General features: G+C 37.5%; 1 protein-coding gene across 1 annotated transcript; it reads right to left on the reverse strand.

The window, feature by feature from the left end:
- Nucleotides 1-2,494: 2,494 nt before the first annotated feature.
- Nucleotides 2,495-22,853, reverse strand: CAPZA1 (capping actin protein of muscle Z-line subunit alpha 1). The gene is made up of 10 exons (XM_026675170.2): nt 22,109-22,853; nt 14,340-14,403; nt 13,775-13,826; nt 12,229-12,292; nt 10,567-10,773; nt 10,199-10,278; nt 8,959-9,037; nt 8,303-8,374; nt 5,959-6,021; nt 2,495-3,517 (listed from the first exon to the last, which is right to left on the reverse strand). The coding sequence occupies exons 1-10, from the start codon at nt 22,145-22,147 to the stop codon at nt 3,377-3,379; spliced, it is 861 nt and encodes a 286-aa protein (XP_026530955.1). The 5' UTR covers nt 22,148-22,853; the 3' UTR covers nt 2,495-3,376.
- Between the last annotated feature and the right edge of the window lie 69 nt (nt 22,854-22,922).

The raw sequence follows: 22,922 nt of genomic DNA on the forward strand, positions 1-22,922 counted from the left end.
AGAATATAATCTTTATAGTCTAAAAGGCTTTTATAGCAATGGTGGACCTCTCAATAAAGATAAGATAGATCAACAAATAGATGACTAACTACCATGGCTTTTTTGGTACCAATTTAAATCTCTTCTGGACAATAGAAATATTAGACCCTCAGCAATACAGCCTTACATCAATTTTGAGAATGTAATACTCCATTATTTAGGAAAACCAAATAATTTTAAAAATGTACAAGTTATTACTGCAATTAGAAATAGGAAATTTACCATATGGATTAAAGGAAACTTGGGGTGCTGATCTTGATAATTTCACGCAGGAGACAAATTGGTTTGTGTGTGTATGTGTGTGTGTGTGTATCAAACAATTGTCTATTTAATTATAATAGCCAAAACAATAATTGTGAAACACTGGAACACTTTATATAATATAAAAACTTAGTTGTGGATTTTTGCCTCTTCAATTGCCACGTTAGAAAAGAATTGCTGATAAATTTAAAGTAGTGAGATTTCAGAAGCAGGAACCACAATTTTACCAAACTTGGTAGGATTTTATGATTTACCTTAAGAACAATAGACTATAATCTGATGTATCCCTTACAGCATGTTGAATTATAGTACCTGACTTTTTATTTACATGGTATTTTTGTACAGTTTTATATTTCTTTGTTTTTAGATATCATGGAATTATGTTAATTCAACTACCTGATACTGTAAACAAAATAAAGACAAAAAAGGGACAAAAAAGAAAAAGTATTTTCCTCTTCCACTTCTTTGAGATGCAATTGTGTGTCATATTGTATATAATTAACACTGTAAATAGTACAACATAGAGTGATTTTGATATAAAATTTGCAGAAATTTCTTCAAAAGCTACATTGGTAAGAATTTGACTTCTTAAGGCATAGTTTAGATGGCAAAACCTTCACCACCATCCTTCTCGTCCTGAGTCATTCAGCTTGTTGTGCATTCTGGAAGCAAAACAAATAGTTGGTAGATAAGAGAGAGATTGCCTTCTGCAAATTTGTAGCCAATCATGCAAGTTATTTTGTATGTGCTTTATCCTTGAACTTTTGGAACAGCGTTCAAAACATTTTCTCAAAATATCCAATGCTTTTATGACAAAATGCAGCTGTCTGCTATCACCCTGAATTTGTAGATAGACACAGTGTTCTTTTAGCTAATAAAATAAGCTTGGAAAAGAGATAGTCTTTTCACAAACTTAAGAGGCCTCATTAGCTTCTTTAGACATAATCATAGGTAGACTATACCTATTGAGGTGATAATAACAGCATCTTCCAGGTTTACCTGAATTTTCTCTAGGATCCCTGGGATCATTACACTTTTAAGCTTTAAAGGGAAAGAGGTACATTGGAAGGGACAGTAGCAACTTGTCAGCCTGGAGATTGGTGAGGGTAGTCCTTTGACTTTGGCAGAAAAATCAAACCTCTTATGTCCATAATTGCCATGGTACTTGAGGCTAGGAATTGGTGAAGGGTCTGCTTTTTTTGATTAAGCCCCCAGCCTCAAAGCCTACATTTGGTACGGAATATCCATGCCTCCTATCTGCTACCAGGAGTAGACAGCACCCTATTACTTGAAACTTAGTAACTTCCAATGGGATGGCTAAATTGGAATAGGTAGGTATATCTGTAAGCCTGAATGGGTCAGGTAATTTTATCCTAGAATATGATAGTACTCAGAGATTCTACCTGAAATCTGTGCACCTGATGGGTCAGATAGCATGCCATTTCATGCATTTTTTGAGCACTGAGTATATGCCTAATACATTCTGTGGGATCTTCTTGAATCACATGTACACTGAGGTGATTTATTTCTTTCAGAAAGTCATGGAGGATAGTGTGATTATCATCTTTTTGCCTATCTTCACCCTCAGCAATATTGGGACTAGAAGCTTTGCCAATAGTGATTCAAAATCAATTGAGCCAGTTTTAATTTAAGAATTAAAAATCTATCCTGGGGTATGAGAGGGAAAGAAAGGAAAATACAGTCAGGCTTGGACAATGCTGTTATTATTGCCTATTTCCAGTGGTGTAATGCTGCCAGTTTAACAACCGGTTCGGTGAGTACGCGCTTCATGTGACGTATTGTGACTTTTCCCCCTTCTCTAAACCGGGTGTGGGCGTGGCCAGTGTGTAACACATTTAGCCTGCGGGCCACAAGTTTGACAGCCCTGGCTTAGAGTATTATCTAGGCCCACATGCTTTATAGTTTGTGAACAAGACAGAATTTTAAGCTATCTTGGAACTAGAGTTAGAGCTAATAACTCTTGCATACTTATGGAGAAATAATTTAAAAACAGCAAAGAAATTTTAGATAAAACACTTAAATATTTTTTCCTGCTTTGCTCTCCAAAGGATTTGGGCTCTGTATAATCTGTAGTTTAATTAGCCCCAATTTAACATAACATGATATGGAAATATTCCTAATGAACCAAATTTCTCCAAGTATCTTAAAATAAACAAGAAACTCCAAAATATGCCCTGGTGCAAACATTTTATTGACTCACTTAGACATGTTCATTCATACAATTCTGATGCAAATACCATCAGCTTGCCACAAAGCATTAAAGCACAATAAATCCAATATTTAAACATTTACAGCATTTCATTTCTGTAATTTCTTCTCTATCTAAACAAGTATCCGAGCAGCAGACAAGTATTAAGAAAAATGGAGGACCCATCCAGTAAAAATGCAGATATTTATATTAACTGTACTTCCAGGAATACAAATGAGAAAAATAGTTTACTCGAAGAAAATGAGACTCAAGTCTTTGGATTTAAAAACAAAAACAATCACCCCCCAAAACAGCATTTAAGAAGACCTGGCCTTCTTGGCATTTCTGGGAAGAGTCTTGTAAACACTTTGCAAACATGAAAAAGGTAAGCCTAGAAGATATTGCTAGTTAGTGATTGGCAGTTTTGAGGGGAGACAAGCAAGGGAAAGTTGTATCTGGTGTAAAGCAACACCATAAAGCTGCCAGCATTTCTATTAAATTGAATATAATACCTGTGCTGGCAAAAGTACTGGGACTGTAAGTCCAATATTACCAGCCTGCATTTCTAGAAAGACTCTTTTAGCGAAGACACTTTTTAGCAAATACAAGGACTGATAGCACTGATCCCAAAGTGGCTATACTAAGTAAGCCTACTAAGAAATGCACTGAACTCTTACACCAGATGTTTCAAGGCAGGAACATACACAAACAAAATATTATGTCTCTTAACAGTTTGTAAGGCTATAAAACCTGTTAATGCCAAAAGCCCGAGACAAATGCCAATTTCAGGAAGCCCACCTACTTGGCAAAGGACCATATTTGCTCTGTTTATTTTGCATGCTAATATTTCTTACAGCACCTCTACTCTTAGGCATTCTGCATTTCTTTGCCAATCTTGTAGCTGAGGATTTTGTTCCAATCAATTTTAGTACGGGTGACTGGTAGCTGGCGACGCAAGGCTTTGAATGTGGTATCTGACATTGTCTGATAATTTTCACTGATTGCTGTCTGCAAATAATTCAGTGGGTTAGAGGTTAGAATGTCAAAATGTACATATTTATAATGTATACTGATTAACTACTGACAGATTTTAACCAATCCTAGTGTGCACATTGATTAGTCAAAGCAAGATAAAAGTACATTCTCTTTACTTCCTCAGTGCCTGCTCTGCTTAGATAGATCATTTCCCCATGCAGAAAAAAGAGCGCTGGTATACCCTTCCAAATAATCCCATGCTCAAAGAGAGGCAGAGCGCTTCTGCCTGAATTGAGAAAAGATTAACCTATGGATGGCACGGTACATTTACTTTTTCTAAAGAACCATCATCAAATCCTGTTATCTTCTTCCTATGACCAATCTGCTCCCACTATAAGTAGTGGATTAATCTTTTGAGCACTTTAGAATTATTTATTAAGCAAAATCCTATATCAATCTTCAGTAAAAGTCATGTAATAAATAAATGGACCCAGGAGGTGATATTTCTCAAATCACAGGGAGGGGGGAAAAAGGGGTCTCCCTATTGAAAAAATAAACGTTTTTTATTATCAATGTTGCTTTGAACAGTAATCATAGCCCCCAAATGCAGTCCTATTTTTTTCAACAATGTGTTGCAAAGTTAAAAACACATTTTGTTTAACAAATAAATGCCACAGCGAAAAACTACTTGTGAGTCCTGTGCAAGCTACCTTCAATTTATTATGTAAGAAATATGAAATATACATATAATAAAATGAATGAAAAGTCTTCTACTTTGCAAAGTATTTCAAATCTGGACATGGTTGGAAGGAATTAAAAAGAATCATGCCTATTCTAAATGGGGGTGGTGGGTTAGAAATAGAAAGCATAATCTAGACAGATAACAGAGAATCAGAGTTGGAAGGGACCTTGTAGGTCATCTAGCCCAAGCGGGAGACCCTATACCATTTCTGACAAATGGAAGTTGATTGTTCTCACTGTCAGAAAGCTTCCCCTTATTTCTAACTTAAATCTCTCCTTGTTCAGTTTCCATCCATTATGGCCTTCAGGTGCTTTAGAAAATAGCTTGATCCCTTCCTTCCTGTGGCAGCCCCTCAAATATTGGAAGACTGCTATCATGTCTCCCCTGGTCCTTCTCTTCAGTAGACTAGCCATGCCCAGTTCCTGTAACTTTTCTTCATATGTTTTGGTCTCGAGTCCCCTAATCATCCTGGTTGCTCTTCTCTGTACTTTTAGTCTCAACATGTTTTTTTATAGTGTGGTGACCAAAATTGGATACAGTACTCTAAGTGTCATCTTATTAAGACTTTATAGAGTGGTATTAGTACTTCCCTTGATCTTGACTGTATCCCTCTGTTAATACAACTTAGGATTGCATTAGCTTTTTTAGCGGTGGCTGCACACTGCTGGCTCATATTTAGCTGATTGTCCACTAAGACTCCAAGATCCCTCTCACAGTTACTGCTATTGAGCCTGGTTTCACCCAGTCTATATGTGTACTTTTGTTTTTTCTTACCTAAGTGTAGGACTTAATGTGACAGATGTGGTGACTATTCAATAAGGCATGGGACTGTTGTCTATGAATGTTGGAGGATGGCAGGCCAAAAGAATGATTTTAAATGCCTGGTCCTAGAAGACAGTAGAGATATCTGAAATCTGGTAGAACTTGATTAGAAGAGGCTTTCATGACTAATACTGTAAAGGAAGCTAGTAGGGTCAGGAAAGTTCTTTGAAAGTAAAAGACCTATTCCCAATAGAGGAAATAAAGAGGAGCACAAATTCTGCCAAAATAAACGCAAAGAGACAGTAAAGGAGGCAAAAAGGAAATTTGAAGAGCACATGGCCCAAACTGTGAGAATTGTAATAGAAAATGAGGAGTCCTAGATGCTCTCTTGAGCTTTGTTGCTTTCTTGAAGACACTTCATTATCCCCAAACTAGGTAACATCATCAGTGCTTGTGCATTCACAATGCATTTCAACCCTGAGCTACAAATATTCTTTTATTAGTAATAGAAAATTAAAGATAAAATTACCAAACATTTGGAGACACAATCCAACATAATTTCACTAAGTCTTAGGACTGGTACTTTTTAATGAACTGGAATTGGGTGTGATTAGTAAAATAAACATTTGATTATTTAGATAAACTGCTTATTTTATTTAGAAAAGTCATGTTAATGAGCAAGATGCAGCTCTAATTAACTGTACCAGACTTAAGAACTTTATTAAAGGACAGCTGTATTGAAACTTTGAATCAATCAATCTGAGTGATTGTTGTAGTATGTGTCAATTGTTGTAGTGCATACTGTTCCTTACTGTAGTAATTGTATCCATTGTGGACAAAAATTTGGGGAAGGAAAGAATTAAGTTCTATGTCTGCCCCTAACACAGAACTCTAAAACAAATAGAATGTGATTGAAAATGCATTTTTATATTATTATTATTAATAGTAATAGTTCATTTTATCTTCTTACCTGATACTCATTTTCTGCCTGTTCTATGATTTTAATAAATTCTTTTGCTGTTTGGACATCGTTCTACAAAAACAGAATGCAAATGTTAGTCTTTCACACTGTATGAGTCTTTAGGATATTTTTTAATGTTTTATAAGTTCAATTTTATGGCATAATGAATACATATTCCTAAATTTTCAATTGAACTTGGTGTCTGTCTTAGGTTTTGGATGAAAATTGTAAATTTAGGTTGGACTGATATACATTGCATAATTGTTAATCATTATTAAATAATAGATTTGTGTTTGGTAAGTGTCTAGATGAAAATCAATTTTGCCAATTTCTCACAGAATAACTATAGATTTATAAATCTAGCTTTTCCTCCTCCAAAATTGTCCTAGTTCAGGGATCCTGTAGGAGCAAAGAAAGATACGAAGGAAATGTTTTATAAACTGAAATCAATTCCTCGATGTGGATGTAAGCCCATTTGTGTGTTTTGAAATTTTTCTTATTCTAATTTTTCTTCAAAAGCTCAAGGCAACTTAAATGGGGATATTTTATCATTATAACAGGCATGATATTCCGCTCTGAAAAAAAAATCGGGGCCGGCCAAAAGAGACCCCTCGCCGCGTGCCCGGGGAGCGCCCGCTGCTTTCCCTCGCCAGGGCCGGGCGGTGGCGTGTTCCACGGAGGCTGGTCTGTGGCTGGCCCAGCTCCCTTTTCCTGCCGCTCAGCGGCCTCCGCTCGCACCGCCCGGGCTCCGCTCAGGTATCCGGCTGGGGCTGTCAGGAGTTGCTACCGCCGGCGCAGCTCCACACGGCTCCAGTCCCACGTTGCCTCGGGAAGGGAAAGGCAAAACCAGGAGCCGCTGCTGCCGTTGCAAAGCGCTGCCGCGGCTCTTCCTTTTTGCCTTTCCCTTCCTGAGGCAACGCGGGACTGGAGGGGAGGGGAAGGGCCTCCGAGGGGAGGGGAAGGAGGAGAAGAAGGGGTGGGGGGAAAGGGGGAGGGATTCCAAAAAAAAAATCGGAATTCCGATTTTAATCGGAAGAATATCATGCCTGTTATAACTACATAATAACACATCAGATTGTATTGTCATCAGTGATTGCATGCCCTCTGTAGATGTCATATGCTAAATAAAATAAAAAACATCAGGTAGTTTCAGACTGGGCACAGATATCCAGTAAGTTTCCATGGGTAAAAGTAATTTAGCTTTGAATTTGATTTCTCTCAGTCCACTAACATCCACAATCTTAACCTTCTGACTCACTCTTTGACACAATGATCACCAACAGTATACTATCAAATGATCAAGTATGCCATAATTAACATGTTTCTGACTGCCTTATTATTCTTCAGTAATTTTTTTCATAAAATGTGTTCATGGTACAAGTGCAGTTGCTGTTAAAGTTTTCTGTTTTAGTTTTTCTGAAAATACTTATTTGATGTCTTTTAGCATTTGCCAAAAATATGAGTACCACATGAATATGAGTAATCTACAAATCAGTATCAACAATAGATCCCTCCTGAAGAAGGCCTATTCACAAATATAGGAAATATGCCTCATGTAATTTAATGGTAGAGACAGCACAGCTTAAACCTGACTCCATATAGGCTGATAAATTGACAATATAGTATTTCATCTACTATGTATCTACATACATAGATGTTATTATTGCAGACTCAATTTGGGGTGGGGGGGTATAGCTGGAAAACCAATAGTTTTTGCTTAGAGGTAGTCCTTGACTTATGACCATAATTGAGCCCAAAATTTCTACTGCTAAGCAAGGCAGTTGCTAAATGACTCATACCCCATTCAACAACCTTTTTGCTATGGTTGTTAAGTGCATCACTACAGTTAAGTGAATCCCGCAGTTAAGCAAATCTGGCTTTCCCCATTGACTTTGCTTGTCAATGGAGCTCCAAGGTTACAACAATCCCAGGACCCTAGGATGCTGCAACCATTGTAAATGCATACTAGTCCCAAGCCCCCAAGTTTGATCATGTGAGTATGGGGATGCTGCAATGGTCATAAGTGGGAAAACTGGTCATAAGTCACTTTTTCAGTGCTGTTATAAGTTTGAATTGTTGTTAAACAAATGGTTGTAAATTGAGGACTATCTGTATACAATATTCTTCAAAAGACAGTACATAAACAAAGGTTTAATTCTCTGATGAAGTGAAAAGTCACTTTTGAAATGCAGAAATTACTTTACGTTCTGGACTAAAATACATCCTGCACAGCACTTTCTCCCTAAGCAAAATGCTATCCCCTACTGAATAACTCATAACTCCTATCTTTGAAAGAATTACATGTAAGAAAGACAGCAAAATAATGATATATTAAGTAAACGTCCTCACTTACCAAAACTGCTACAGACTCCTGTATGTCTTTGTGGCTAACCAGCTGCACATTACCATCTTCATAATAATGCACCTATATTAAAATGAAACCATTGACGATTTAAATGCTTTGTACTAAATATTGTACAGGGACAAAGCCTTCCTTCCTTCTTAATTTAAAGAGAAAAGCCTTTTCCTTGATGCTTCTGATCAAGTTTTGACAAAGCTAAATGGCCTTATTTGAAGCTATGTATACTACGGATACAGGATATTTTTACTTATAAAAATACCTTTTTACCTTTTTAAAAATGTTCATCAATTTATATTGAATGTACTTTTAAAAATTTGCTCATTATTTATAATTATTCAGTTAAATTGCACACAATAGTTACACAAATCCATATTGTGCAACTATCTTAATTTATATAATAAATTTTAGCAATAAGAAAGCACAAAGCAAATTTATTTCTCAAGGATATTACTATCTTTAAATATATTGGGCCATTTCTAAATAATGCTAGGGAAGCAGTAACAAATTTATAGCAGTTCTTCTTTTCTAGTCCTTCTTTTCATTAAATTAGACATACCCAATTCCAGTAGGCAGTTGTGTAATTTCCTATTTGAGAAAATCAAATTTTGGAAGGAGTTTATTGGTAGTTTCTGTATAGCTTAACAAACCTGGATCTTGAGCACTGCAATCACTTGAGCTGTAGGTGGAGTAATGGTAAATTTCCATTCTGATCTCCAGCGTCCATTCCTACCAAAACCAGAAACTATATTATTTATAGTAATGGGAGAATGGGCTGAAAATTATTCCCTTTAAATTGTTTTCAGGTTAATAAAATGCCATTCCTTTCAAGGCAGCATTTCCTAGTCTCTACACATTTACTATATCAAGCTCTTTGCCATTAAATGGCATAGGTAGGGCTAAGAACATAATTTTAAATGCTTCCAAAAGCGATGAGAATTTGGTGAAGTCATAAGTTTCTGGCTATTTTTCAAATTGCATTGTTTATCTATTCAGGCACCAGAAAATGTGTCATAATACCCAGTATTAAAAATATAACCATATAAGAATTATCCAGTCTATAGATCCTCTTACAAAGAAGAATTGCAGTTGTTTCTATTTATTATAATAAAACAGGCATCAAAAACAATGTATATGTGCTCTTTTGGGATCAGTACTCAGTGATTTACCTGTATCATTTTAATTGTAAATAATCACTAAATGAGACAGCATTATCTGTATGTAATTTTGTCTCATTTACACAAGGATATGCAATCCTGAGATTCTATATGTGCATATACAGACAGTCTTCAACTTAAGACTGGTCACCTAGCAACTATCTGAAGTTACAACAGACCCCCCCAAAAGCCATTTACATCCCAGATTCCAAGTTCCGACATCTCCCTTCCCATGGCCATGTGACCGCATTTTGGACACTCGGCAACTTAGAACTGTTTGCAGCACCCCAGAGTTACCTAACCATGATTTTATGCCCTTATCAGAAATCAGTATCTACTACTGATTTCCAGCAAAAAAAAAATACCCCATAGGAAGCAATGGGTTTGCTTAATCTCCATGTTTGTTTTACAAGTGCCACGTTTGCTTAACGGCCACCACAAAAAAGTCATAAAATCAGTCATGGTCATGTGACCCACTTATGACATGATTGTCATGACTTACAATCTAAATTGCAGGTTCAATTATTGTTGTAAACCTGTATTCAAAGGTATGGTTTGTAAGTTTGTATACAAATATTTAATATAATTTTGTATATGACACCCCCAAAAGATGAATTTCCTCTGAGAAATTTAAAGTTCTAAGAAATATGAACAATTAATTGAAAGCATATAGTTTTTTTTTAAATGGGAGTTGTATGCTGAGTATAAATGAAAGAATTAGAAATATGCTTACCAAAAGTTTTTGGGTTGAAACTGGTGACTCTCAATGCAAGCTATAACTGTTGGCTGTCCATCTATAGTTTTACTATAAACCTATTTTTAAAGAAAAATATTTACATTGATAAAAAATAAATGCATTGCAAATCCTATTCTCCTTAGCTGCTATGGAAATGTGAAATACTTTTCTGTATCAACATGGCCCTCACCTGAAAAAGTTACATGTCTTTGCTTTGTGGGGCAATTTATAAATGAATATATTTTTATAGATCTGATTCCAACTCTGAAAAAGCAAGCTATTAAAAACTCTATCAGTCAAAATACTTTTTTACAATAATTAATATAAGAATAAAGTTTTAGCATAGGAAGAGTTATATACTTAACAGTACAAAAGCCATGTGGATAATGATCTTTCACATAAGCTCTTAATGCATTATCACAGGCATCCCTCCATGACTTTAGTGATGCATCTATGTCTTCTGGTTGAGGATCGCTTGCTTCCTTCCTCAAATGATCAAATTTAAAGGAAATCTTGTTCCTTGGGTCTAAAAATCGGCTGTTACCAAGGTCACCATGTTCTGTGATTAAGACCTAACAAGAAAAAAAAGAAAAGAAACCCATAACAAATTTGTTGTCTGCTTCACATAAACCTTAAAACAAAATAAATATTTTACTGTTAAAAAAATATCTGAAATTCCACATGTTATTCAATGATAGACATAATTTACTGTGATAGTCCAGGCAGAAATTGCTATTGTTCAAACAGGATTGCTATTAAATTCCTACCATCTCTATGACAGATTAATTTTTATGATCCTGTAAGATAAAAACTTAAAAAGAACAGAGATTCCAAATTGAAAACATCTGTTCAGCACAATTTAATTTACATCAAGTCATCACTTCTGGGATACATGATTCTCTGCTACTTTGCAAATGAAAGAACCATAGAAATACTATGCAACTGAATTCCTAAACGAATTCAGAACACAGTATCTCTTTCCTTAAGAACTATAAAAATGAATTTGTTCAATGTCTGATTATACAATTTTTCAAGGAAAATATTCCTTGAAAGATTTAATTTCTGTTTGAACAGGAAACATTCTATTCTTTTCAACTCAAGTTAAATAAATAATACATTAATAATATATGACCAAACCTCCCATTTGCCCTCATGATAATTGTTATTCTATGCCCAGGTCTCATGTTGCAGTTACAGTACATCACCTTGCTATGCTCATTTTATTGTTACTGTTTCTAAATTTAATTGTCAGGCCTGAAGAGACTTTAGGATAGTGCTGCATCCCTACAGCAGTTTATTCAAAATGCTGCAGCCATTAAGCATAAGCAATTGCCATAATATATTGCTATCACTATCATGAATACTCAATATGACACTGAGAAAGAGATTGTAAAGAATATTGGAGGGCAAAAGATACCTAAGCTAAGTTTATACTTACAGAAAAGCACATATCTGTTAGTTCTCTATGTGCTGGTTCTTCAACGTTCTCCTAGTTCTTAACAGAATACCACATGTTGATATATAGTATTAAAAAAGATTCCATCATAACCTGACACAAGTAAATAACATGAACAACACTTTCCAGTTCAGCATTATATAACTAAGTCAAGATTCTTTATAACAAGGTTAGAAAAGTATGAGGATCATAGCTGCTGGAATTATTTTAACTTCTTTAATAATAGTTCTGCTCAGGATCAGGAGACCATGAAACTGAGACATCTCTGATATTTTTTTTCCCAGCAGACTCTAGCTTGCTTTTGAATATGATCTTTTTTTTCCCCTGGCTTCTCGCTTCATTGCTAAATTTACTTTCAGAAAGTTATTCTAATGAATGAGTCTATAGCCATTAGTTCTATCCAACATTTTGTTGGCTTGCAAACATAAACAAGTGGCAGGAACCAGCAAATAAAATTTATAGAAAGTGTTACTTTCTATACATATTTCTATAGAAAGATTTTACTATGTAATTAATCCCAAAATTCAATAAGCAAACACTACAGTAGATGACAAGAATAATTATAATTTACCTGATCATCATATCCTTCTATCTTCACTGGAGTGAACTGATCCATGTTATACTGTGCAAATGCACTGCCAGAAACAGATAACAAAATATTAGCTTCTGATTCTATAGAAAAATAGGCACATAACCCTACACTCTAGGGTAGGAGAGGAAAAGAAAACAATGAGTAAAACATATAAATATATTTTGGATTACAAATTAAAAGAAGAAATAGTCACAGAATCTATGATAATTTGGGCTAAAAATGTGGGTCATAGTATTGAATTAGATAAATGGGAATACATCTGCCAAACAAATTACAAATTAACCATGTCAGTCTCGTATAAAGAAAACTTATATAAAATGGTTCATCGCTGGCACTTAACCTTCTGCGAGACTGGCTAAGATGTTCCCCAACCTACCACCCAACTGTTGGAAATGTAACTACGCACAAGGAACATATTTTCACATGTGGTGGACTTGCCCATGTGCTCAGAAGTTTTGGAGAAATATTAGAAATTGGATTTTAAATATAACAAAACAAAATTTAAAACTTGAACCCGAAACCTTTCTGCTAAGTATGATAAATTTAAACATGGAGAAAAAATATCAATATTTAATTTTGCACATCATAACTGTGGCCAGAATAACCTACGCACAAAACTGGAAACTGTCTTTCATTCCTTCAGAGGATATGGTAATTAAAAAAATACATGAATGTGCTGAGATGGATAGCCTAACCAAATTGTTAAAAAATAAACAAGATAGTGACTATTATGAAATATGGAACATTTGGTATGATTGGTTAAAGAAAAGGTAATATTTGATATTTGGATAAGTTATGGAAATGACAGAAGACGTGCATTTAATTATAAACTATATAGAGAAATTAAAACGTTAAAAGAACGAAGGAGTTATTGTAACAAGGCAGATCACGTCAATGATAAAGATAAAGAAAAAAAAATTAACCATTGCTCAATATACGCTGTAAAATGTGTGTGTGTGTATTTGTTAAGTTTTCGCGGGTACTTACATGTATGGTATTCAGCTTTGTTCGGGTATTTTCCCATGTCATTGTAGTTGTGCTTTTAAAGTTGTAGCAACGTTTTGGCAGAATCTCATTTGACAGAATGATGATGGCAGATGAGATTCTGCCGAAACGTTGCTACAACTTTAAAAGCACAACTACAATGACGTGGGAAAATACCCGAACAAAGCTGAATACCATATGTATGTATGTATGTATGTATGTATGTATGTATGTATGTATGTATGTATGTATGTATGTTTTCTTAAGTTTTCGCAGGTACTTACATGTATGGTATTCAGCTTTGTTCGGGTATTTTCCCATGTCATTATAGTTGTGCTTTTAAAGTTGTAGCAATGTTTCGGCAGAATCTCATCTGCCATCATCAGACGAACACAAACAAAACCCTACACTCTTTAAAGTATTTATAAAACTATGGTCTTGAATTAATATTTTGTCACTATGGGTAAAAAAATTACATTAAAACTTTAGTTTTACATCAACAGAACAATTTCAAAAACAATTACACTTTCATGATACTTACTGGGCTGCCCCTTCCCTGAGGAGATTGTCATTGTTGAGCAGCAAACGAACATCTAAGGAAGAAAATATTCAGATAGTTATAGCTTTGAAGCAATGTCAATTGGCATTCAGATTCATGTCTGAGTAAAAAATTGTTTAGCTATATTGTTCTTAACAGGTACTGCTGTTCTTGGTAGGAACTGATAAGGTTCTCTTAGAAACATATGAGAACTTAACATAAATATAGAAAGGATATTAAAAGAAAATATTGCATCATTGCACCCAACAAGAGAAATTGGAAAAGTTTCAATAATTATTTTCTATTATTTTAAATCAAATGGCTTTTTAGAAACTAGCAAACACAGAGCTTTCTAGAAGATGATTGGTTTGTACGGTAAATATTTTTTTATTACTGTAATGTATTATTACTGACATCGTGTCCTTGCTTTGATATTGTTTTAATTATTTTAAACAACTAGGAGTCAATGAAGGTTACATAGAATATAAATAATAAAAATAAAATAAAGGCTGTAAATTTTTACTAACAAGACAGAGAAACATCAATAACCTTTTGTTCTTTTACTTACCATTAAACACTTCATTGAATTCCCCTGGAGGTGCATGAGTGATAAATTTTGCAGCAATACGAACCTGTAGAGAAAATTATGTGAGCTTAGCAAGTCAGGTTTTACTGTAGTTTTTAAAATGGTATTTAGTTTTAATTGTAGAACGGAGAGTCATAACATACAAACCAAAGAATAAAGTATGCTCCTGTAGCCTATGAAAAATCCTCACTTGTTCCACCCTAGAAATCTTAATTCTCTTGTTTTCATCTCTTCTATAACATGTCTCATCAAAGTGTCAACTGGAATATTATTAGATGAGAAAAGAGATATATTCTAATGTATTGATGAAGTCTTTTAACAGTCATGTGTATGAATAAAATTTTTCAACTGCCCACAAAAGTATATATGCTGCTGAAATACTCTTATATAGCTTTATTGGACAGTTTGATATACAAGAATTTCATTGATCTATGTGTCATAATTTTCTCTAAATCTATGGAAATCAGTTTTTAATATCACCAAAACTAACACCCAATATTTAATATCCACATATAACAAATTTTTTTCATCATGCACAAACGAAGATTCTGAACTAAGTGGACACTAGAATGGGCGTTGGTATAATTACCTGAGAACGCCCTTCTATCTATGCTGCTAGAGAGTCCAGGATGGGTTAGACTCCTCCTGATGATGTCATCGAGCTGAGTCTGTCTTATATAAAAGGCCAGCCTCTGAGAGTCTCCCCAGCTTTGGCGAAGATACTTGACAGACTTTAGTGGGTGTCTCTGAAAGCCAAACAGAACCTTAAACATCGAACATACCTTACCAGGACCAGATGAAATAAAGGGTGGGGTTGGATTCTCTAGCAGCATAGATAGAAAGGGCGTTCTCAGGTAATTATACCAACAACCATTCTCCTCCATGCTGGTGCGAGAGTCCAGGATGGGCCATACCAAAGCCTGCATGTCCACGGCAGGGTCCTCATCCAGCTGATCAATCCAATTGCGGAACCACTCTCTGAAGTACCCGTCTGCCAAAGGCTGCACTCGCAGAGGAAAAGGAATCTAGATGGTAATGTCTGATGAAGGGTGACGGAGATGCCCATGTTGCTGCTCTGCAAATTTCTTCCAGGGGTGCCTGGGTGACCCAGGCAGCTGAAGTCACGGCACTTCCGGTAGAGTGTGCTGACAGACCCTTGGGCACCGGGAGAGCTGTAGACTTGTAGCCCTGTGCAATACACGCTCTGATCCACCTACTTAAGGTGGGAGGGGAACCTTTGTTCCCCAAGTGCAATGGGGAAAAGGATACAAACATAGCTTCAGTTCTTCTAAAGGCAGAACTGGGCTTGAAGTAAATTCTAAGTGTTCTCCTAACATCTAAGGTATGCCACTTACGTTCTAAGTCGTGGCGCGGCAAGCGCAGAAATCTGGCAATACGATGTCCTGCAACCTGTGGAACCAGGTATTAACCTTTGGGATGAAGATGGGATCTAAACGGAGAACAACTCTATTATCATGAAAGGTGCATAGATCATGTCTGACTGAAAGAGCAGCCAGCTCAGTCACCCTTCTAGCAGATATGATTGCTATAAGAAAAACCACCTTCAGAGTCAAGAATTGAAGAGACACTGACCGAAGGGGTTCGAAGGGAGGTTCCGTCAGGGCCTGGGGCACCTTCGGAAGGTCCCAAGAGAGATACCTGTGTACAACTGGAGGGTGGAGGATGGAAGCCCCTTTCAAGAATCTCCAGACAGAAGGGTGGTGAGACAAGGCAGGAAAGGTTTCTCAGGAGAGAACTGAGGAAAGGGCTGCTACCTGGCGACGTAGGGTGTTAGGTGCTAAACCCTTCTCTAGTCCATCTTGAAGGAAACATAATATCTCTGCTACTTAAGATGAGGTAGGATTGAGGCCCTCCTTCAAACACCATTGACAAAAACCCCTCTAGGTAGCATCATAGATGCACGTCGTAGATGGTTTACAAGATGCCTGGATAATGAGGATAACCCTCTCTGGGAGATTAGCCTCTCTCAAATGTTGACGCTCAAGCGCCACATGATCAGTTTGAACCACTGGGGATCTGGGTGGAGCAAGGCTCCCTGATGGAGTGAGATTTTGTTGGCTGGGATCCCCCAGGGAGTGGCTATAGACAGGTTCACCAGGTCTGCAAACCAGGACCTCCTGGGCCAATGGGGGGCAGAATTAGCTCTGCCCATTCCTCCAGCATCTTCCAAATGACTGCCGGAATGATGGAAAGAGGGGGAAAGGCAAAGAGGAGATCCCTGGGCCATCTGCTCCGAAGAGCATTGGTCCCCTCCGCTCCTTGCCAAGGAAACCTGGTGAAAAGTCTGTTTGAGCGTTTTGGAGGGTGGCAAATAGATCTACTACCGGAGTCCCAAACCTGAGGGAAAGTTCCTTGAATAGTGACAGATGAAGGCGCCATTCTGCGTGGTTGACCGAGCTCCAACTCAGCCAGTCGGCTTGGGAGTTGTCGACACCAGAGATGTGGTCTGCCGAGATGGACAGCAAATGTCTCTTCACCCACAGCCCCAAACATTTGGCCTCCCACATCAGGGCCCTGGATCTCATCCCCCCGTCTGTTGACGTGTGCCTTTGCGGCCATGTTGTCCGTCAACACTAGTACATGAGATCCCGTCGCAGTGTCCCTGAAGTGCCTCAGTGCCAGAAAGATGGCTCTGAGCTCTAGCCAGTTTATTGGACGGGTCCTGTCTATCCGGAACCAACTCCCCTGTGCTATTTGGCCGTTTATATGGGCCCCCCAACCCAGAACACAGCAGCAGGAATCGTGGAAGCGTTTCAGCTGCTTCTCGGGTGGGGGAACCGCCTCCGTAACTTCCACGGTTCCCACCGCTGCTGCCGCTGTTATTGGAGACGGCGCTGGCGAGAGAGGGACAACTGCAACTCGGCCTGGGCTCTTGGAATGCAGGAATGGGCTGTGCACCGGGACTTTTGCAAACTTGCAGAGCCCGAGGCTGGAGCACCAAGGGTAGCAGCAGCAGAGACACTCACTCGGTTCTTCTCACGCCCACCCAGCTGCTCGGGATTAAACCAAAACGCAGTACGCGGCGCTCCCAGGTACCTCAAAATCTTTTTTTTTTCCTGTTGTTACGGGGACGGGGGGAAAGCGGGAGCAACTCAGACGCTGTTGTTGGAGACGGCACTGGCGAGAGAGGCGCCAGCACCGGTGGGAACTGTGGAAACTACGGAGGCCTGAGAAGCGGCTGAAACACTGCCGGACATCCACGCCAACGCCGCCCGCCTGCTGACACGGGTAAGGGATGGGTAAGGGAGCCCTCTATGCTCCACCATGATTGGCCATTAGGAGTGGCTGGTGGCGAGGCATAGCTGCCCGCGGGGCACTCCTAATGGCAAGTTCCCCCCGCCTCCCCCCCCAATTTCGCATGTTTTAAACTAGGCCTAAATTTGGGGGGAGGGGCCTAGAAAACATGCTGGGTCTTCCTATTGGGGGGGCATATTGTTGGAGAAACACGGTAACATCTACCTCAGTTCCTCCATAGTAGATAAGACGATGTATAGTTTCTGGTGTAGATTAGATTGAATTGAAGCTTAAATGTAGACATAAATTTTAGAACTTAGAAATATGTGGCATCAGAACTTGCTAATTATTATTTTAAATGTGGTATCTCTAATTTAATATATTGGATCATTTTTGTTTTTATTAAGTGTATCTATTATATAGATTTATATGATAGCAATTGACATAGGCAAGTAATAAATAACTTTAATTATTAAAAATAAGTTAAAGAATATGGAGTACGTGGAACACAACTCAAATACTAACAGCCAAACTGGCTCACCCAGTACTCAGGCCTAAAATTATAGGAAAAAGCAAAGTTTCTAATGTCTTACAGAAACTCAGAAAAGCCAGCACCATTCAAATCTTGGGTTATATGATGTTCCATAGGGCAGAGCATATCATTTTCCGTGAACATGATAGAAGACATGCCTCCTGTCTCCCATTAGATGACATCTCTTAATGGAGGGCATCTGTAGCATGCTCAGCCTGACAGAATTCATTCACAATAACATTTTTTATGCTTATCATTTTTGTCACCTAGCCTTTTCTTTTTTTTTGAAACAAATTTTGTTAATTTTTAAAGACAAAGCATCATTAGACATTAAAGACATTAAACCTCTTTCCATTATAAATTTTTACAAGGCAGCTAAAACATTGTTTTATACAATATAGTTCTGATATATCCCATTTCCACTTAAATATCTTTTAGCAGATTTCTCATTATTTCTCTTTGCTCTTATTCAATTACATTTCTTCTATATTTATCCATTTTATAATCATCATATTCATATTTCCCTCTGTCTTGTTTACAATTATTCTCCTCTCGCTTTCCTCCAAGGTTTTATTAAATCTCAAACGGACATACACACACAAAACACAAAAACATAAAACTTCTTTTTAGAAAGTAGCTTGGCCCCGGATTACCTCTCTTTGTATGGACTTCAATTAAATTCATGTTCAACTTATATGCCATTACCTATCTTATTTACCATTCTATATCTTCATTATAATTTCTCCCCGCTTTCCACTCTTCTTAATTCTATTTTATTTATTTCATCTTAATTTAAATCATTATATTTGTATCTTTTGTCCATTCTTTTCCAATTATCCATTTATCTCATTCCCTATAATAGAAAAAAAAAAGATTTCTCCTGAAATCACTAATCGAAGTATGATGCCTTTCCATCGCTCCCCTAAATTAACATTTAAGGTAACACCTAGTTCCCTATCTGATTCTGCTTAGTACATTCTACCTACTAAGTTTTTAAAAAAGAAAAAAAATAGTAAATCCATAAAGTAATTAAATATATAATTAAACATTAAATCCCATAACATTCCAATTATCTATTTCAAAAACAAATACCACAATAATAAGTTCATACTAACATCCACACAATAGTCAATTAAACTCTATACTTAAACTAAATATTTTAAACATTCCTTTTAATATTTTATTAAATCTTAAAATCTATCATTATTAAACCTTTAATGTTTTTACTACAATACTATCTTATGTACCTTGCAGAATCCTTTTGCTTGTTTCATACCTTTGTGGCTTTTCCCCCCCTTCTTCCTTCCTATCTTATCCCATCTGGTCTTTTTATCCCCCTTAGCTTCCCCTCTCTGTTGTATTTCTCTTTTCTTTTGCTTTCTAACATTGTATTGATTTTGCATCTTATTTTTCTCTTTCTTGGATGTTTTTTTAAGTCTTATGTCCTTTTTCCTTCCTCTCTTTCTCCTTCCTTTCTTAATCAACTTTGTAGACTCGTTAAAGATGGCTTCTTCTTCTTCTTCTGCTTCCTTCATCAATTGTTGTGTTTGCTGATAAGTGGCAAGCGCCATTTCTAAAAAGCGAAAAATTTCTCTCACAGTGTCTTTACCTTCTTTCTTTATTTTACCATATTCCTCTCTCAGTTCATCAACAGATAAAGCCATTATAAACCTTTTCTTCTTCTTTTTTCTCTTCTTCTTCTTCTTAAAACAACCAAGATAATTCAAAGCTTGGAACAATTCCCCAAAATCCCAAAGTCATCAAACAATCCAAACAGAGCACAAAGTTCTTCCCTTCACACTTTTCCTTCCTCCTCCAACAAAATCTTAATATAAATTATTCTTTTGTCCTCTCCCTTCCCACTTGTAACAAAAAGCTTTAAATTTTTACCTTCTATAAAATAGCAGGGTTTTCAATGTCCATTTGTTAATTCCATATGGAAGGAGAGTAAACTTTCTCTTTCAGCACTTTCACTCGCCGTTTATAAATCTCTTCTGGAAACAAAGTATCTTTCAAAAAATCAGGATTTTCAGGATATTAAATGTATCTTATAGTCCCAGTTCAGCTAAAAAACTTTCGCTTCAAAACTTTCTCCTTCTTCCTCCAGCACAATCTTATCCAGCTGCTGGCTTCTTTGTGGCGGCCATTACTGACCACCGCTCCACCGCCTTGAGAAAAGGGGGCTATGCCGGGTGGGTAAGGGGTCTGCGAAAACCCCAAACCCCTGTCCGGGTCCCCCCTATCTTCGGCTGCCTCTACGGGGCAGCCTTATCCTCCAGACCCATCGGGATCGGAGGCACCAAGACGGCTAGCGCAACAGGGATCGCGGAGATCGCGAAACCCCGCCGCCACCGAAGCCTGGCAAAACCGGGCACCTAGCCTTTTCTAATGCTTTATCTGATTAAGTTTATATACTGAAGCAAATAAGATCATGTTTTCCAGTAAAGCTTATAGCAATAAGTAATTGTTTATTATGAGAGTTATCCTGATTTTCTAAGAAGTGTATTTGACTTGTAATGTGAAAGTATAACTGCCACCTTCAACTTTATTGCTTGCAAAGCAAACATCTGCATCCAACTTGATTCTAATTAAATGAGATTATAGGTATTGAAATATTACAAAATGACAAGATATTTTGCATTTTGTGAGTTAAAATTTAGATAATATCTATGAAAAGAGAGAGAAGCAATTCTACTTATACTGAACAATTTATGCAAAGACAAAATAGTTCCAATAGGGAATATATTGCTTTTCAAATTCAAATGTTTCCATTCTGAATAGAATAGAATAGAATGGAATGAATAGAATAGAATAGAATGGAATGGAATAGAATAGAATTTTTTATTGGCCAAGTGTGATTGGACACACAAGGAATTTGTCTTGGTGCAAATGCTTTCAGTATACATAAAAGAAAAGATACATTCGTCAAGAGTCAAATCATACTAGGAAACTTTAGTCAACATAAATCATAAGGATACAAGCGACAAAGTTACAGTCATAGAGTCACAAGTGGGAGGGGATGGATGATAAGGAGTGATGAGAAGATTAATAGTAATAATAATGCATTATAGGATCAAATAAAATCCTTTCCATTATTCCCAGTGGTGGTATTGGACCGGTTTGGCCCAGTTCTGGCGAGCCGGTAGGAGCGATGAGCAGGGGAGACTGAACTGGTTCTCTCCACCACTCTGCTGTTGGGCCCCATTTGAATCCCACCACTGATTATTCCACATGTGAGATATAAATGAGAAAATAGTACAACTTTCATAAGCATGTTTTCATAGAATAAAAGAATACATGTTTGTGCCTGGAACAATCAAAGTATTTAGAACTACAGATTCTACATTGATTCTGGAAAGGCATGCTTTCAGTTTTTGAATAAAATATATAACAATGCCAAAATGCTTCACCAGGGTCAACAGTGGAACTTGTACAAGTAATACTGGTATTTATTTCAAATTGCTTTCGATTTTAGCAAAAACTGCCTATATTCACACTTGAATTTGCAAGACTAAGCAAGACTAACAAGAATGGTCAAAATTTCAGTTTGTAAACATAATCATCCATTCATCTAGGAGACGACTAAATTATCCAGGTTTTGAAGCTTATTTAAAAATAGAGGCATATACATATCAAGGTGATATATTCCAAAATAATGGAACCTTCCCTCCCTCAAAAATGTGTTCACAGAAACTCAGGACAGTTTCCCAATATGCTCCATTAATTTATGGGGGGAAAACACACCCGAATGGAGTAATAAAAAAAAACACAGAAAGAGCAGAAAATTTTCCTGACAATTTTCCGACACAAATGGTCCTCTTAAACTTACCAACCTCCTCAGATTCAAGAATCTCAGTCCGGCTAAGAACAATAAAACCAATGAAAGAAACCTCTGTACACTCAGAGAAGAGAGCCTATATTTCTTCTGTTGCTAAACACATCCCAAACATCCCCAGGTTCTTACTTTCTCCTCATCCGATACCCGATCTTCGAAGTCCGCCATTTTGGCTTCTATCAGTCTAGCGCCCCACTTGTCACCACGCGCACGGCACGTCGGGAGGGGGGAACTTGAGGGCGGAGCGAGAAATTCGCCGGCCGGATGTCAGCGGAGCGGATGTGGCCCGCTTGGTTAGGATTACTGCCTTGTTAGGAAGAGGAGGATTCGCGGTGTCAACTGGGGCTTGTGGGCGCTGCTTGCCATGCTGGGCGCCTAAAAAGTCCGTTTAAAATATCAATTTATGAAACAATTTTTGATGCTATCCTACACCTTCTCTCATTAAGGGCGCCTCCCCGGCCCAATCCCATTTTTTTTGCTCAGCCAATAGCTGCATCCGAACCACTTTTGTCCAAATTGCAAGGCAGCGTTTCATGAGAATTGTTTTTCTTTCTTTTCTTTTTTCAATTTCTCTCCAAATGCCTGTTTACGCGCAAACAATAAACCTGGTGCTCAACCAAATCAATTAGTCCTGATTTCTTAACGGGCCTAATCAGAAAATCAGTATATGCCAATATATTGGCATATCCCGGGCAAGATGTAGCTGGGTTCAAAAGGGTTTCCCCTTAACAGCGCGAGCAGGGTGCTAGTCCCGATGAAGCAAATAGGACAGCTGCCCGTCTGAAAGCGAATCCGAACGGAGAATAGAACAGGGAACCGGCGGAGGCGCCTACCGGTTCCCCACCTGCCTGCTGCTCGTGCCGGTTTCCATCAAACGGGGCGAAGCGGCTTGGGCGGCGCGCCTGGTTGATCCCGCCCTCCTGCCTGCTTCAGCCAGCCAGGC

Source organism: Notechis scutatus, chromosome 3 (assembly GCF_049901735.1).
Source record: "Notechis scutatus isolate UNSWTSFEM ecotype Mainland chromosome 3, rNotScu1.2, whole genome shotgun sequence".
Taxonomy (NCBI): Eukaryota; Metazoa; Chordata; class Lepidosauria; order Squamata; family Elapidae; genus Notechis; species Notechis scutatus.

What these genes read in the sequence shown, in the direction of transcription:
- CAPZA1 (XM_026675170.2), bottom strand. Translation starts at nt 22,147, where the DNA reads ATGGCGGACTTCGAAGATCGGGTATCGGATGAGGAGAAA. An exon ending in CTCAGGGAAGGGGCAGCCCA is followed by an intron (nt 12,293 to 13,774) that starts GTAAGTATCATG and finishes TGTTTCTGGCAG; the next exon opens with TGCATTTGCACAGTATAACA. An exon ending in TAGAAGGATATGATGATCAG is followed by an intron (nt 10,774 to 12,228) that starts GTAAATTATAAT and finishes TTTTCTTGTTAG; the next exon opens with GTCTTAATCACAGAACATGG.